This window comes from Triturus cristatus, chromosome 3_2, assembly GCF_964204655.1.
Source record: "Triturus cristatus chromosome 3_2, aTriCri1.1, whole genome shotgun sequence".
Taxonomy (NCBI): Eukaryota; Metazoa; Chordata; class Amphibia; order Caudata; family Salamandridae; genus Triturus; species Triturus cristatus.
In genome coordinates, this window is record NC_140584.1 from 1,236,402,911 (window position 1) to 1,236,420,498 (window position 17,588).

Below are 17,588 nucleotides of genomic sequence, written 5' to 3' on the forward strand. Positions count from 1 at the left end.
CAATTACATACATGTTTCATATTGATCTTAAACCATGGGGTAATCCCACCTTGTAAATTGATGACTGATATCACTGGGATGGTGGTGGAAGATTAGTTACCTACATTTGTAATATCTACCTTAAACCCTGGGCTCCTCACACCTTGCTTAATGAAGAGTGAGAACCATGGGCAGTGGTGGGTGAGGGGATATCTACATGTGTAGTAGTTATATTAAACCCTGAGGTCAATGAGGCGGTGGTGGGGGAGGGGGGTACCTACATATCAAATATTTGCCTTAAACCCTGGGCTCCTCACATATTCCGTAATGAAGACAGAGAACACTGCTGCAGTTGTGTTGTAGGGGTACCTACATGTGTTATATTTAAATTAAACCCTGGGCTCTTCACACCTTAACTAATGAAGACTGAGAACACAGGGACAGTGATGTGAGAGGGGGTTAAACACATGTGCAATATTTATCAAACGCCCTGTGCTCCTCACAACTTGCATAATCAAGACTGAGAATGCTGGGGCGGTGTTGGGGAGTGGGATTACCTGCATTTATACATTTTATCTTAAACCCGGGCTCCTCACAGCTCCCACAATGAAGACTGATGACGCTGGGGCAGTGGTGGGAGAGGGGTTACCGACATTTCTGATATTTACTTTAAACCCTGAACTCCTCACAACTTACATAATGAAGATTGAGAACACTAGGGCAGTGGTGGGGGAGAGGTTACCTACATCTGTAATATGTATGTTAAACCCTGGGCTCCTCACACCTTCCCTAATGAAGACTGAGAACACTGGGGCAGTGGTGGGGTTGGGGCTACCTACAGTTGCAATTTTTACCTCAAGCCCTGTGCTCCTCACACCTTCCATAAAAAACACTGAGAACACTGCGGTGGTGGTGCGGGAGGGATTACCTACATATGGAATATTTATCTTAAACCCTGGCTCCTTACATCTTGCTTAATGAAGACTGAGAACCCTGGGGTGGTGGTGGAAGAGGGGTTACATACATGAGTAGTATTTATATTAAACCCGGACCTCTTCACACCTTGCATAATGAACACTGAGATCACTTGGACGGTGTTGGTAGAGGGGTTATCTACATGTGTAATATTTATCTTAAACCCTGGGCTCCGCACACCTAGCATAATTAAGACTGGAAATTCTGAGGTAGTGGTGGTGGAGGGGTTACCTACATCTGTAATATTTCTCTTTAAACCTTCTCCTCACACTTTGCATAATGAAGACTGAGAACAATAGGGCGGTGGTGTGGAAGGGCTAACTACATGTGTTGTGTTTACCTTAAAACTTGGGCTCCTCACACCTTAACTAATGAAGACTGAGGACACAGGGACAGTGATGTGAGAGGGGGTTAAATACATGTGCAATATTTTTCAAACGCCCTGTGCTCCTCACAACTCGCATTATCAAGACTGAGAATGCTGGGGCGGTGTTGGGGAGAGGGATTACCTGCATGTATACATTTTATCTTAAACCCGGGCTCCTCACAGCTCCCACAATGAAGACTGATGACGCTGGGGCAGTGGTGGGAGAGGGGTTATGGACATTTCTAATATTTTCTTTAAACCCTGAACTTCTCACAACTTACATAATGAAGATTGAGAACACTAGGGCAGTGGTGGGGGAGAGATTACCTACATCTGTAATATGTATGTTAAACCCTGGGCTCCTCACACCTTCCCTGATGAAGCATGAGAACACTGGGGCAGTGGTGGGAGAGAGGTTACCTACATCTGTAATATGTAGGTTAAACCCTGGGCTCCTCACACCTTCCCTAATGAAGACTGAGAACACTGGGGCAGTGGTGGGGAAGGGGCTACCTACAGTTGCAATTTTTACCTCAAGCCCTGTGCTCCTCACACCTTCCATAAAAAACACTGAGAACACTGCGGTGGTGGTGCGGGAGGGATTACCTACATATGTAATATTTATCTTAAACCCTGGGCTCCTCACATTTTCCTTAATGAAGACTGAGAACCCTGGGGTGGTGGTGGAAGAGGGGTTATATACATGAGTAGTATTTAAATTAAACCCGGACCTCTTCACACCTTGCATAATGAACACTGAGATCACTTGGACGGTGTTGGTAGAGGGGTTACCTAAATGTGTAATATTTATCTTTAAACCTTCTCCTCACACTTTGCATAATGAAGTCTGAGAACAATAGGCGGTGGTGTGGAAGGGCTAACTACATGTGTTATGTTTACCTTAAACCTTGGGCTCCTCACACCTTAACTAATAAAGACTGAAAACACCGGGGCAGTGGTGTAAGAGGGGTTAAATACATGTGTAATATTTAGCTAATGCCCTATGCTCCTCACAACTTACATAATGAAGACTGAGATCACTGGCGGTGGTGGTGGGAGAGGGGCTAACTATGTGTGTAATATTTATCTTAAACCCAGGACTCCTCACACCTCACATAAAGACAATTGAATTAAATGGGGCAAAGGAGGGATGGGGTTACCTACATGTGTAATATTTACCTTAAGTCCTGGACTCCTCACACCTTCCTTAATGAAGACTGAGAACACTTGGATGGTGGTGGGAGATTAGTTAACTACATTTGTAATATCTACCTTAAACCCTCGGCTCCTCACGCCTTGCTTAATGAAGAGTGAGAACCATGGGCAGTGGTGGGTGAGGGGATATCTACATGTGTTGTAGTTATATTGAACCCTGGGGCGGTGGTTGGCGAGGGGTTACATATATGTATAATAATTATCTTATACCCTGGGCTCCTTACACCTTACACCTTGCATAATTAAGACTGAGAACGCTGGTGCGATGGTGGGGGAGGGATTACCTACATGTGTAATTTAAATGTTAAATCATGTGCTCCTCACACATGTCATAATGCAGACTGAGGACAGTAGATCAGTGATTGGGGAGAGGTTACCTACATGTGTAATAGTTATCTTAAACCCTGGGCTCCTCACTCCTTGCAAAATCAACACTTGGAACACTAGGCAGTGGTGGTAAGGGTTACTGCATGTGGAATATTGATCTTAAACCCTCGGCTTCTCACATCTTGTATAATGAAGACTAAGATCACGTGATGGTGTTGGGAGAGGTGTTCCCTGCATGTGTAATATTTATCAAAACGCCTGGGCTCCTCACACCTTGCATAGTGAAGACTAAAAACAATGGGACATAGGTGGTATAGGGTTTACATACATGTGTAATATTTATCAAAAACCCTGTGCTCCTCACACCTTCCATAATGAAGATTGAAAACACTGGGATGGTGGTGGGGGAAGGGATATCTATATGTGTAATATTCATCTTAAACACTGTCTCCTCACACCTTGCATATTGAAGACTGAGGTCAATGGGGCGGTGGTGGGGGAGGGGTCACCTACATGTCAAATACTTGCCTAAAACCCTGGGCTTCTTACAGTTTACATAAATGAAGACTGATAATGCTGGGTTGTGGAGGGAGAGGGGTTACCTACATTTGTATTATTTACCTTAAACTCTGTGCTCTGTACACCTTCCATAATGAAGACTGAGAACACTGGGGCGGTGGTGGGGTAGGGGCTACCCACATGTGTAATATTTACCTTAAACCATTTGCTCCTCACACCTTCCCTAATGAAGACTGCGAACAATAGGCCGGTGGCATTGTAGGGCTACCTACATGTGTTATGTTTACCTGAACCCCTTCGCTGCTAGGACTTTCCCCCCCCCCCTGTGCTAAGGCTTTTTTGGGCTTTTTGGGGTAGTACGAGCTTAGGCCCCTGTAACGTTTTGACCACATAAGGTATCCATGTCAAATGTGCGTCCTTTTCTTCCAACATCATGGGTATTCTAAAGGTACCCATGGTTTGTGGATTCCCCCAGAAGGGTCCCAGAAATTAGCCAAAATACAGCAAAATTTAGTTTTTTTTGTGCAAAATGGGAAAAACGGTCTGTGGGTTTGTGGGGCTGAAATCACCATTTCCCCAGCTTTTAGGCAATGACAGACTTTTGTCAGAAAACCAACATTTTTTGCACAGTTTTGGCATTTTTCTGGGACATAGCCTATTTTTGATATTTTTTGTGCTTTCAACCTCCTTCCAGTTAATGGCAGAAATGGGTGTGAAAGCAATAATGGATTCTGGAAAGCTATACATTTTGAAGAAGTAGACAAAATTCTGAATTCAGCAAGGGGTCATTTGTGTAGATCCATCAAGGTTTCTTTATAGAAACTAACAGTTAAATGAAGGAAAAATTGAAAATTAGTTGAAAAAAACAGCCTTTTGTGTCAACGTTTTCACCTGTAACTTCTTCTAATTATGACAGCTCTTTGAAAGCAATATACCGTTGCATCCGCTGGACCTTCCTGGTTGCGGGGATATATAGGACTTGTAGGTTCACCAATAACCCGAGGAACCAAGAGTCAAAAACTGAGCAGCGATTTGCAATGGTTTTTTATTATGTTCCGGGTATTTAGCAATTATTGTGGGAAAATGTATACATGGAAAAATCGGTATGAAAGACACCTATGTATTTCTGAAATGGGAACAAATTATAGAGTTTAGAAACAGTACATATTTGCACATTTTTGAAATTGGGAATACTCATACTAGCATGAGAATTATCAGTAGTTTTTCAAAATGACTATTTTTTTACACAATGTCTTTAATTTGGCAGGCAGAAATGCATCAAAAATCAATAGGTAATTACAGTTGCTTTACAAATCTGAATTACCCTAATCCTCCCAATAAAAATGGTACCTCACTTGTGTGGGTAGGCATAGTGCCCATGACAGGAAATGGCTCAAAACCCAACATGAACACACCACATTTTCACAATGAAAATGTAGCCTTTTTTTGAGAAGTGTCTAGCTGCAGTTTTTGAACCCTAGCTCTGCGGGCACCTTAGGAAACCTAGCAAACCTATACATTTTTTAAAACTAGACACCGAGGGGAATCCAGGATGGGGTGACTTGACTGCCTCCCACAGGTTCTGTTACCTAGAATCCCTTGCAAACCAAATAATTGTAAAACAAAACCACTTTTCTGTGGTGGAAAAACCTGGAATCTGCGTGGATCCACAAATTTCCACCCGCCCCGCGTTCCCAAAGTCTTCCGACCTAGGGAAACCTACCAAACCTATACATTTTTGAAAACTACACACCCAGGGGAATTCAGGGGGCAGATTTATGACTTTACAACGTAACGCTTCTCCATAGATGCGTCACGTTGTAAATAGCCCGCAGCATGGCGCTGGCATTGCACCGCCGCTGCGTCACAAAAGTGATGCAACGGCGGCGCAAAAGTGGCGCACGGGGCTCATAAATCTGCCCCCAGGATGGGGTGACATAGCTGCCTCCCACCACGTTCTGTTACCCACAATCCCTTGCAAACCTAAACAATTGTGAAAAAGACACATTTTCCCCACATTTCTGTGGTGGAAAGTTCTGGAATCTGTGTGGATCCACTAATTTCCGCCCACCCACGTTCCTCAAATTCTTCCGAGAAAAATGGTACCTTACTTGTGTGGGTCGGCCTAGTGCCCGCTACAGGAAACGGTGCAAAACGCAACGTTGTCACACCTCAATTTCGCAGGGAAACATGACCCTTTTTTAGTAAAGTGCCTAGCTGTAGTTTTTTAACCTTAGCTCTGCCGGCACCTAGGGAAACCTAGCAAACCTATACATTTTTGAAAACTAGACACCGAGGGGAATCCAGGATGGGGAGACTTAGCTGCCTCCCACCACGTTCTGTTACCCAGAATCCCTTGCAAACCTAAAAAAAGTATGAAAAAAAATACTTTTCCCCACATTTCTGTGGTGGAAAGTTCTGGAATCTGCATGGATCTACTTATTTCCACCCACCCCGCTTTCCTCAAAGTCTTCAGAGAAAAATGGTACCTCACTTGTGTGGGTCGACCTAGTGCCTGCGACAGGAAACGGTGCAAAACGCAACGTTGTCACACCTCAATTTCGCAGGGAAAAATGACCCTTTTTTGGCAAAGTGCCTAGCTGTAGTTTTTTAACCTTAGCTCTGCCGGGACCTAGGGAAACCTAGCAAACCTATACATTTCTTAAAACTAGACACCCAGGGGAATCCAGGATAGGGTGACTTAGCTGCCTCCCACCACGTTCTGTTACCCACAATCCCTTGCAAACCTAAACAATTGTGAAAAAAAAATAATTTTCCTCACATTTCTGCGGTGGAAAGTTCTGGAATCTGCGTGGATCCACTAATTTCCACCCACCCCGCATTCCTCAAAGTCTTACGAGAAAATTGGTACCTCACTTGTGTGGGTCGGCCTAGTGCCCGGTACAGGAAACGGTGCAAAACGCAACGTCGTCACACCTCAATTTCGCAGGGAAACATGACCCTTTTTTGGCAACGTGCCTAGCTGTAGTTTTTTAACCTTAGCTCTACCGGCACCTAGGGAAACCTAGCAAACCTGTACATTTTTGAAAACTAGACACCCAGGGGAATCTAGGATGGGGTGACTTGACTGCCTCCCACCAGGGTATGTTACCCAGAATCCCTTGCAAACCTAAACAATTTTCAAAACAAACACATTTTCCCCACATTTCCGTGGTCACACCTCAATTCCCCAGTGAAAAATTAGCCTTTTTTGGCAAAGTGCCTAGCTGTAGTTTTTGAACCCTAGCTCTGCCAGCACCTTGGGAAACTTAGCAAACCTATACATTTGTTAAAACTAGACACCTATAGGAATCAAGGATGTGGTGACTTGACTGCCTCCCACCAGGGTCTGTTACTCAGAATCCCTTGAAACCTAAAAAATTGTCACACAAACCACATTTTCCCCACATTTCTGTGGTGGAAAGTTCTAGAATCTGCGTGGATCCACAAATTTCCACCCACCCCGCATTCCCCAAATTCTTTTGAGAAAAATGGTACCTAACTTGTGCAGGTCGGTCTAGTGCCCGCGACAGGAAACAGCACAAAACACAACGTGGTCACACCTCAATTTCGCAGGGAAACATGACTCTTTTTTTGGCAAAGTGCCTAGCTGTAGTTTGTGAACCTTAGCTCTGCCGGCACCTAGGGAAACCTAGAAAACCTATACATTTTTGAAAACAAGACACCCAGGGGTATCCAGGAAGGGTAACTTAGCTGCCTCCCACCAGGTTCTGTTACCCAGAATCCCTTGCAAACCTAAACAATTATCTAAAAAAACACATTTTCCCCACATTTCTGTGGTGGAAAGTTCTGGGATCTGCGTGGATCCACAAATTTCCACCCACCCCGCGTTCCTAAAAGTCTTCAGAGAAAAATGGTACCTCACTTGTGTGGGTCGCCCTACTGCCTGCGACAGGAAACGGTGCAAAACGCAACGTTGTCACACCTCAATTTCGCAGGGAAAAATGACCCTTTTTTGGCAAAGTGCCTAGCTGTAGTTTTTTAACCTTAGCTCTGCCGGGACCTAGGGAAACCTTGCAAACCTAAACAATTATCTAAAAAAACACATTTTCCCCACATTTCTGTGGTGGAAAGTTCTGGGATCTGCGTGGATCCACAAATTTCCACCCACCTCGCGTTCCTAAAAGTCTTCAGAGAAAAATGGTACCTCACTTGTGTGGGTCGCCCTACTGCCTGCGACAGGAAACGGTGCAAAACGCAACGTCGTCACACCTCAATTTCGCAGGGAAAAATGACCCTTTTTTGGCAACGTTCCTAGCTGAAGTTTTTTAACCTTAGCTCTGCCGGCACCAAGGGAAACCTAGCAAACCTATACATTTTTGAAAACTAGACACCCAGGGGAATCCAGGATGGGGTGACTTGACTTCCTCCCACCAGGGTCTGTTACCCAGAATCCCTTGCAAACCTAAACAATTGTCAAAACAAACACATTTTCCCCACATTTCTGTGGTGGAAAGTTCTGGAATCTGCGCGGATCCACAAATTTCCACCCACCTCGCGTTCCCCAAAGTCTTACGAGAAAAATGGTACCTCACTTGTGTGGGTCGGCCTAGTGCCCGCGACAGGAAACAGCGCAAAACGCAACATGGTCACACCTCAATTTCCCAGAGAAAAAATAGCCTTTTTTGGCAAAGTGCCTAGCTGTAGTTTTTTAACCCTAGCTCTGCCGGCACCTTGGGAAACTTAGCAAACCTATACATTTTTGAAAACTAGACACCCATAGAATTCAAGATGGGGTGAATGGTCTGCCTCCCACCAGGGTCTGTTACCCAGAATCCCTTGCAAACCTAAAAGATTGTAAAAAAAAAACACATTCCCACCGCATTTCTGTCGTGAAAAGTTCTGGAATCTGCATGGATCCACAAATTTCCACCCACCCCGCATTCCCCAAAGTCTTACGAGAAAAATGGTACCTCACTTGTGCGGGGCGGCCTAGTGCCCGCGACAGGAAACAGCACAAAATACAACGTGGTCACACCTCAATTTCGCAGGGAAACATGACCCTTTTTTTGGCAAAGTGCCTAGCTGTAGTTTGTGAACCTTAGCTCTGCCGGAACCTAGGGAAACCTAGCAAACCTATACATTTTTAAAAACTAGACACCCAGGGGAATCCAGGATGGGGTGACTTAGCTGCCTCCCACCAGGTTCTGTTACCCAGAATCCCTTGCAAACCTAAACAATTATTTCACAAAACTCATTTTCCCCATATTTCTGTGGTCGAAAGTTCTGGGATCTGCGTGGATCCACAAATTTCCACCCACCCCGCATTCCGCAAAGACTTCTAAGAAAAATGGTACCTCACTTGTGTAGGTCGGCCTAGTGTCCGCGACAGGAAACGGTGCAAAACGCAACATGGTCACAAGTCAATTTCGCAGTGAAAAATGACCCTTTTTTGGCTAAGTGCCTAGCTGTCGTTTTTTAACCCTAGCTCTGCCGGCACCTAGAGAAACCTAGCAAACCTATACATTTTTGAAAACTAGACACCCAGGGGAATCCAGGATCGGGTAACTTGATTGCCTCCCACCAGGTTCTGTTACCCAGAATCCCTTGCAAACCTAAAAAACTGTCAAAAAAACCATTTTCCCCACATTTCTGTGGTGGAAAGTTTTGGAATCTGCATGGATCCACAAATTTCCACCCACCCCGCGTTCCCCATAGTCTTAAGATAAAAATGGAACCTCACTTGTGGGGGTTGGCCTAGTGCCCGCAACATGAAACAACGCAAAACGCAATGTGGTCACACCTCAATTTCGCAGTGAAAAATGACCCTTTTTTGGCAAAGTGCCTAGCTGTAGTTTGTAAACCCTAGCTCTGCCGGCACCTAGGGAGACCTACCAAACCCACACATTTCTGAAAGGTAGACACCGGGGGGCTTCCAGGGAGGTATGGCTTGTGTGGATCCCCTCAACGTTTCCCTACCCATAATCCCCTGCAAACCTCAATTTTAGCTGAAAAAATCACTTCACACAGAAAGTTGTGGCATCACCGGGCTTACACAAATTTCCCACCACCCAGCATTCCCCCAGGTCTCCTGAAAAAAATAGTGCCTCAATTGTGTGGGAGGCCCAAGTACCAGCGACAGGCAAGGGCCCAAAACGTAGTGAGGCGACATAAAAATTGCCAATCTCAAAACCACCTGGGTTTGCAAGGGGGTCACCTGGGTTTTTGGCCCCGTGCTCGGCGGCCATCTAGTGAAACCTACCAAACCCACACATTTCTGAAAACTAGACACCCGGGGTCTTCCAGGGAGGTATGGCTTGCGTGGATCCCCCAACGTTTCCTTGCCCAGAATCCCCTGCAAACCTCAATTTTAGCTGAAAAAATCACTTTTTTCACACATTTTTGTGTGGGAAAGTTGTGGCATCACCGGGCTCACACAAATTTCCCACCACCCAGTGTTCCCCGAGGTTTCCCCGATTAAAATGGTGCCTCACTTGTGTGGGAGGCCCAAGTACCCGCGACAGGCAAGTCCAAAGGATTTCCATAGCTACAACTAGGATACTTTCAATAAAGGTTGTCTTTAACCTATCACCATAAGGGGTTGTTTGGACTGATACAAGGTGCCCACTAGAACTAGTGGACAGCATATATCAGGCCATCTTCTCACATTGGTGTACAGTGTGTGGGATTCCAGCTTGCTATTGTTTTACCAGATAATCTCAATTGAATTGATCAACTGAAAACCACTAAAGGTACCTAAGGTACATATAATATCAAGTTTAGCTAGAGTAAGTTCTACTGAACTTAGAGTTGTGTGTTAAGGGATAGAACACCCTTTCTACAACTCAAGAGAGTTTAGTAGGCCACACTAGTGTAGGTAGTGCAATACACCACACTACATTAGTATTGTCTAACCGGCTAGGCACCAGTGGGTCCCTACCAGGAACCAGTGAGCTCCTTCCCTATAAATATGAGGATCTCACCTTTGGTCAGCTTAGGGCCTTATGTTCCATTAGGAAGCTGAAGACAGGCAAAAGTCCATCAGCCCAGCATCTCATAAAGATACTGAAACTGGATGATATCACAGGGCCTAGTGGGCCTGATGATTTAGACAGTGTGGGTGGGGCAGCACCTGAGGGTGGGTCTAGGGGTGGAATCTCCCCTGAACCTAACTCTAATGCTGACCAGACTGGTGACAATGACCAGACTCTGGTGAACACTGACCACCAGGATGAGGATGAGGAGGATGGCAATAATGCCACTTCCTCCTGGTAGGCCTGACAACAGGGCTAGAAGGGATAGATCTCTGTCAAGGGGATCTATCCAGTCTAACTCCTCTATAGGAACCTCTGTTTCTTCTCACAGAGGGAGGGAAACCTCCCAGGAGAGGAGAGAGAGACTGCTGAAGTATGAGCAAGACAAGTTCAACCTCAGAAAGCAACAGATGGCCTTAGATAGGGAAGCCCTGGAGCTCTACAGAGTTAGTAAAAAGGAAGGACTAGAGTCCCTTGGTGGCAGCAATTTCCCTAGAGATAGGGAGAGGTCTTATGACCATAGAAACCTAAGTAAGATAGTCCCTCCCTACCAGAGTGGGGATGACATCCACAAATGAATAACTGCCTTGGAGAGGGCCTGTAAAGTACAGAAGGTCCCTCAAGGTCAGTGGGCAACAATCCTATGGCTCTCCTTTGCAGACAAAGGTAGAGACAAGCTCCTCACTGTAAGAGAAGAGGATGCTGATGACTACCAAGTCTTGCAAAGTGCACTGATAGATGGGTTTGGCCTAACCACCGAACAATACAGGTTGAAGTTCAGAGACACCCAAAAGGCACAAAATCAGGACTGGGTTGACTTTTTTGACTGTGCTGCTAAGGCTCTGGAAGGTTGGTTATTGGGCAGTAAAGTGTGCGACTTCATAGGATTCTACAATCTGATAATGAGGGAGCAGATTCTTAATAACTGTCAAAATCAGCTGCTGCACCAGTACCTGGTAGACTCGGATCTGACCTCTCCCCAAGAATTGGGAAAGAAGGCAGACAAATAGGTCAGAACCAGGGTGAGGCAGAAGGTACAGAACCAAGGTGGTGACCCAAAGAAGCAAGATTCTAAAAGCTCTAACAGCGGTGGGGACAAGGGTAAAATCCAGAAGTCTTCTCAAGGGCCCCAAATATCTTCTTCAGGTGGGGATTCACAGTCAGGAAAACGTAAAGGCCAAAAGAAACCTTGGTGTAAAATCTTTAAACAGAAGACTCACTGGACTAGTGACTGCACCAAGGCCAAAGAAAATACTCCAGCCCCCACCAATGCACCTAAGGCACCTGCTCCCCCAGTGCATTTGCAATTGGTAGTGGGAATACACAGAATAAAGGTGTGGTAGGGTTGACCCTGGGTTCTGAGATGGACTCTGGCCTAGTCAGAGTACCAACTCAGGCTGTGCTTGTCAGTGATGGGGGCATGGATATGTCCCCCTTTGTGAGTCCCAGTAACTTGGGCAAATACAGACAGCAGCCTTTAATTAATGGAGTAGAAGCTTGGGCATTCAGAGACACAGAAGCAAGTGTCACAATGGTGACAAAAGATCTTGTGGATCCTGGGCAGATTATACTTGGTGAAATGTACCAAGTGACCGATGCTAGCAATGTCAGAACAGACCATTCTCTGGCGGTTGTTAACTTCTCCTGGGGAGGGGTAACTGGCCTTAAGAAGGTTGTGGTAAGTGCGGACCTATCAGTACAGTGCTTGCTTGGCAATGATCTAGAAACTTCAGCTTGGGCTGAAGTGGAGCTTAGGACACATGCAGAAATGTTATGGATCCCTGCACATGTCTTTGCTGTGACCAGGTCACAGGCAAAAATGTCAAAAGCTGGACAGGCCCTGGATTCTGGAATAATGGACCAGGTGCCTCACAAGAGGAGGAGCAGTAGGGTTAAGGCAGAGCCTTCCCACCTGTCTCGGGATGCTGATCAGTCTCCTCAGGGAGACGATCTTGAGCCTGAAGAAGGATCTGTCCCAGAGGAGCTTGAACCTGACCAGTTTGAGTTCTTGGGGGCAGGGGGCCTTCCAGGTCTGATCTGAGCCAGGAGCAGATAACCTGCCCCTCTCTTGAAACCCTCAGACAGCAAGCTGCTGATGAGGCTGCTGGGAATGCTAGTGGCACCCATAAAGTTTATTGGGATGATGGACTCCTATACTCAGAGAGTGGAGACCCCAAGCCTGGTGCATCCAGGAGGTTGGTTATACAACTGAAGTATATGTGTTTCCTATTGACCCTAGCCAATGATATTCCCCTAGCAGGACACCTAGACCAGAACAAGATTTGGGACAGAATTGTTCCTCACTTTCACTGGCCCCACATGTCTGAAGACACAAAGGAGTTTTGTCGCTCCTGTGTAACCTGCCAAGCCAGTGGCAAAGCAGGTGGCACTACAAAGGCCCCTCTGATGCCACTACCTGTGGTGAGGGTGCCCTTTGAAAGGATAGACATTGTTGGTCGCATGGATCCCCAAACAGCATCTGGGCACAGATTTATACTGGTGGTAGTGGATCATGCCACCAGATATACAGAAGCAATTCCCCTAAGGACCACTGCAGCACCTGTAGTGTCAAGAGCTCTCTTGAGTGTGTTCTCAAGAGTAGGCTTTCCTAAGGAGGTAGTATCTGACAGGGGTGAAAACCTCATGTCTAGTTACTTGACTGCTATGTGGAAGAAGCGTGGAGTAAACTACAAGTTCACCACACCCTATCACCCACAATGCAATGGTTTATTTGAGAGATTCAACAAAACCTTAAAGGGCATGATCAAAGTACTCCCAGAGAAGCTTAGGCGAAAATGGGACCTGCTCTTGCCCTTCCTTTTATTTGCATACAGGGAGGTGCTTCAAAAGGGGGTTGGCTACAGCCCATTTGAACTTGTGTTTGGACACCCTGTCAGGGGTCTATTGTGTTTGGTGAAGGAAGGATAGGAGTTACCTCTCAAGCCCCCAAAGCAAGACATAGTGGACTATGCACTTGGTCTCCGCTCCAGGATGGCTGAGTACATGAAAAAGGCAAACAAAAACCTTGAGGCTAGCCAGGAACTGCAAAAAGCCTGGCATGACCAAAAGGCTGTACTGACTGTTTACCAGCCAGGACAGAAAGTGTGGGTGTTGTAGCCTGTGGCCCCAGCAGCTCTCCAGGACAAGTGGAGTGGACCACTCACTATTGTTGGACAGAAGGGAGAGGTAACTTATTTGGTAGACCTAGGAACTCCCAGGAATCCCCATAGGGTTCTCCATGTCAACAGGCTAAAACCATATGTGGACAGGGCTGACATGGGCTTGCTCATGGCAACTGATGAGGGACAGGAGGAAGAGAGTGACCCACTCCCTGACCTCCTCTCACAGAACCCTGATGATGGGTCAGTTGAAGGTGTAGCCTTGGCAGGCAGCATCACTGCCCAGCAACAAGCTGATTACAGACAGGTGCTCAATCAGTACAGACACATGTTCTCACTGACTCCAAGTCAGACTACCTGGTGCACTCATGAAGTGGACACTGGGGACAGTCTGCCTGTTAAAAAAAAGATTTATAGGCAACCTGACCATGTCAGGGATTGTATCAGGACAGAAGTCCAGACAATGTTGGATTTAGGTGTTGTTGAACCCTCAGATAGCCCTTGGGCTAGTCCAGTGGTCCTTGTTCCAAAACCTCACACCAGTGGTGGAAAAAGAGAGATGAGGTTTTGTGTGGACTACAGGGGTCTCAATGCAGTCACTAGGACTGTTGCCCATCCAATACCAAGGGCAGATGAGCTAATAGATACCCTGGCCTCAGCCAAGTACCTTAGCACATTTGACTTGACAGTTGGCTACTGGCAGATCAGACTAGCTGATGATGCAAAGCCAAAAACAGCATTTTCTACCCCTAGTGGGCACTATCAATTTGTGGTAATGCCCTTTGGTTTGAAGAATGCACCTGCCACTTTCCAAAGGTTGGTGAATACAGTTCTCACAGGGCTGGAAGCCTTCAGTGCAGCATATCTAGATGATATTGCTGTCTTTAGCTCCACCTAGGAGTATCACCTGGTCCACCTAAGGAATGTTTTGGAGGGCCTGCAAAAGGCAGGCCTAACTATCAAGGCCACTAAGTGCCAGATAGGGCAGAGTCAGGTTGTGTACTTGGGACACCTTGTAGGTGGAGGCCAGGTTCAACCATTGCAGAGCAAAATCCAGACCATAATGGACTGGGTTGCTCCCACTACCCAGACTCAGCTGAGAGCCTTCATAGGCCTGGCTGGGTACTATAGGAGATTTGTCAAAGGGTATGGCTCAATAGTGACACCCTTGAATGACTTAACTTCTAAGAAAATGCCCAAAAAGGTTCATTGGACAGCTAACTGTCAAAAGGCATTTGATGACCTGAAGCAGGCCATGTGTACTGCTCCCATTCTGCAGAGTCCTAACTACTCCAAAAAATTCATTGTTCAAATTGATGCATCTGAATTGGGGGTTGGGGCTGTACTGTCACAATTGAATGAAGAAGGTCAGGATCAGCCAGCAGCTTTCATAAGCAGAAGGCTGACCCCAAGAGAGAAATGTTGGTCAGCCATTGAGAGGGAGGCCTTTGCTGTGGTTTGGGCTCTGAAGAAATTGAGGCCATTCTTCGTTGGTACTCACTTCCTTGTTCAAACAGACCATAAGCCCCTCTCATGGATAAAAAAAATGAAGGGTGAAAACCCCAAACTGCTTAGGTGGTATATTTCCCTACAGGGGATGGACTTTACTGTGGAACATAGACCTGGGAGTAACCATGCCAAGGCAGATGGACTCTCTAGGAATTTCCACTTAGAACATGAAGGCTCAACTGGTCAAGGCTAGTTTAATGTCCTTGCATTGGGGGGGGGGGGTTGTGTAGGAGAGTAGGATCTGCTTCACATGGGTACCCCCACTTTTTGCTGGTGTTTCACTGTTTTTCGATCTTAGTCTGGCTGTGGCCCTGCTAATCAGGACCTCCGCCTAGCTGCTTCCTCTCTAAAATGGTTTCCATGTACATTAGGTACATATCTAATTGGATTCTGGAGTGCCTTATAAGCCCCTAGTATATGGTATACTATGTACGTAGGGCATAGGTACCTCAGAGGCCTACCAGGGGCTGCAGCATATATTATGCCACCCCTGGGAAGCACTGCAAAATGGCACCACAGGTCTGCTACTGCAGCCTGGGTAAGGGTGTGTTTGCACCCCTTACCGTGGTATAGGCTACCTATATCCACACCTATATACAGACACATATAAACCTATAAGCCACTCCTATGGCAGGCCTTGACAATCCTGAAGGCAGAGTGCTTGGTTTTATATGAGAGGGTGCCCAAGCATGAGCTGAGCCCCTCTGCAGCATTCGGAAATACTTCCTTATGGCTATTCTGTGATACAGCCATACCATATACTCTTAAGTGCCTTATAACCTCGCCGTAAATGCCAACTTTGAGATGGCTGCATCTAAACATGTCGTGTTTGGTGTCAAACGCTTTGGAATACTACCCCCGCCAATTCTGTCGGCGGGGGTAGCATTTCACCCTTCTAGAGGGAGAGACATGTTAACACTGGCTAAACCCGGTAGGACTTTCCTGAGCCCTGGCATCACAAAATGGATGCCTCTGCCACAATCAATGAGTCATCCTGCATCACACTCTGGGATACCCAAATGGTTGTGAATCACCAAGTGATAGACCTGGAGATGAGGTAACACCATATACCCACTGCACCCAATTAGCGCTGTCCAATTCTTCAGCAATCACAACATTACTACATTCTTATTGTTCATTATATTAGTTTTCATAACTGAATATTTCCCTTTGTGCTCCTTTCTCTCACCTGAACATTGCACTCCAGCATCACGTCTGATGTGACAGGGATTATGTCCCCACGCATCATGAGGACAGTCGAAGAAGGACGCCTCTGCTCCTGTGCATCGAATCCGACTCAGCCACACTCGGTGCCATCCAGCTCCAAACACTTCATTGCCACTTAGTGCTCTGAAAGCTGATCCGCATCCAAGATGTCTACAGAGCACCTCAGCATCCTTCTTATCCCAGTGAGTATCGCAGACCGTCCCCCATCGCTTCCCATGCCTGACCTCCACTCTCCCGTTGCAGGCATCACCAGCATTGACCAAGCGGATCTCATCGGCACCACCTGTGACCAGTGGAGAGAATGGAACAGATATTGAGTACATTGACCACCTCCAGAAGGGAAACATTCAAAGGTGAGTAAAGAGGTACAATATCTCATCAGCACCACCTGTGGCCAGTGGGAGACAAGGGAACGGATATTAAGTACATTGACCACCTCTAGAAGGGAGACATTTAAAGGTGAGTAAAGAGGTACAATATCTCATCAGCACCACCTGTGACCAGTGGAAGAGAAGGGAACAGATATTGAGTACATTGACCACCTCTAGAAAGGAGACAATTGAAGGTGGGTAAAGAGATACAATATCAGCAGTCAGCAGGTTTCACTGCTTCTCCTCCCTGAGCTCACAGATGGACAAACAGATCTGAGAAGCTGAGCATTGTCTCTGTAAATCCTGAATTTATATACCTAATATGATCTAGCAATAGTCTTTAAATAAATAATGCCATTTCGAGATTCTAGCATATTAGCAGAAGCTCACCATTAAATACATAAGCATATTAATTGTGTACAAATAGACTGTTGATAATACATGATGCAACCTTAGTTACTAGTGTTTCACAATCAAGTGCATCTGCAAAAAAAAATCAGTTCCACAGGAGTTTTTAGAAGCATACCTTTAACAACATTAGAGTCTATCTTAAAAGAACATTAAACAATTAGACTATAGAATTGTACAGTGTATGACTCCACTTCTTAGGGCCCAATTTAGATTTTGGCAGGTGGAGTGAAGGCAGTCAGGGTGGTATGTCCGGCAACACTTCACCCACCCAATTTAAAGTTCACTGTCGGCCCTGAGGGAACTCTTTGGGTTTGTATGAACCACTATCTCAACGTTTTATACAAAGTTATTTAGAGTGGGAGTTTGCTTTGGCAAAGTAACAATGAATAGCCCCAACACCAGTGGAGTTTTCTCCCATGGTGTAAAGATAGTTTTTATTTTATAGTTTTATTTTAACATTCCCTCACCTCCAGGATATTCATGGATTTGGTAGACAGTATAAAGACATCTGACTCCCCATTCTAAATAGTGTAGAATGGCTTACCGCTGACGCTCCATATTCTCTCTGGCCTTC

General features: G+C 45.9%; 1 protein-coding gene across 4 annotated transcripts in view; it reads right to left on the reverse strand.

The window, feature by feature from the left end:
* The window catches only part of LOC146859552 (CD5 antigen-like), a 721,628-nt gene that overhangs the window by 148,666 nt on the left and 555,374 nt on the right, over positions 1-17,588 (reverse strand). For 3 of the 4 annotated variants that reach the window (XM_085650250.1, XM_085650249.1, XM_085650251.1), the window contains one exon: positions 16,195-16,515. The exons of the other annotated variant lie outside the window; for it this stretch is intronic. In XM_085650250.1, coding sequence (XP_085506376.1) covers positions 16,195-16,515 — 321 coding nt within the window. The remainder of the gene's footprint in view (positions 1-16,194; positions 16,516-17,588) is intronic. 4 annotated transcript variants of the gene reach the window in all.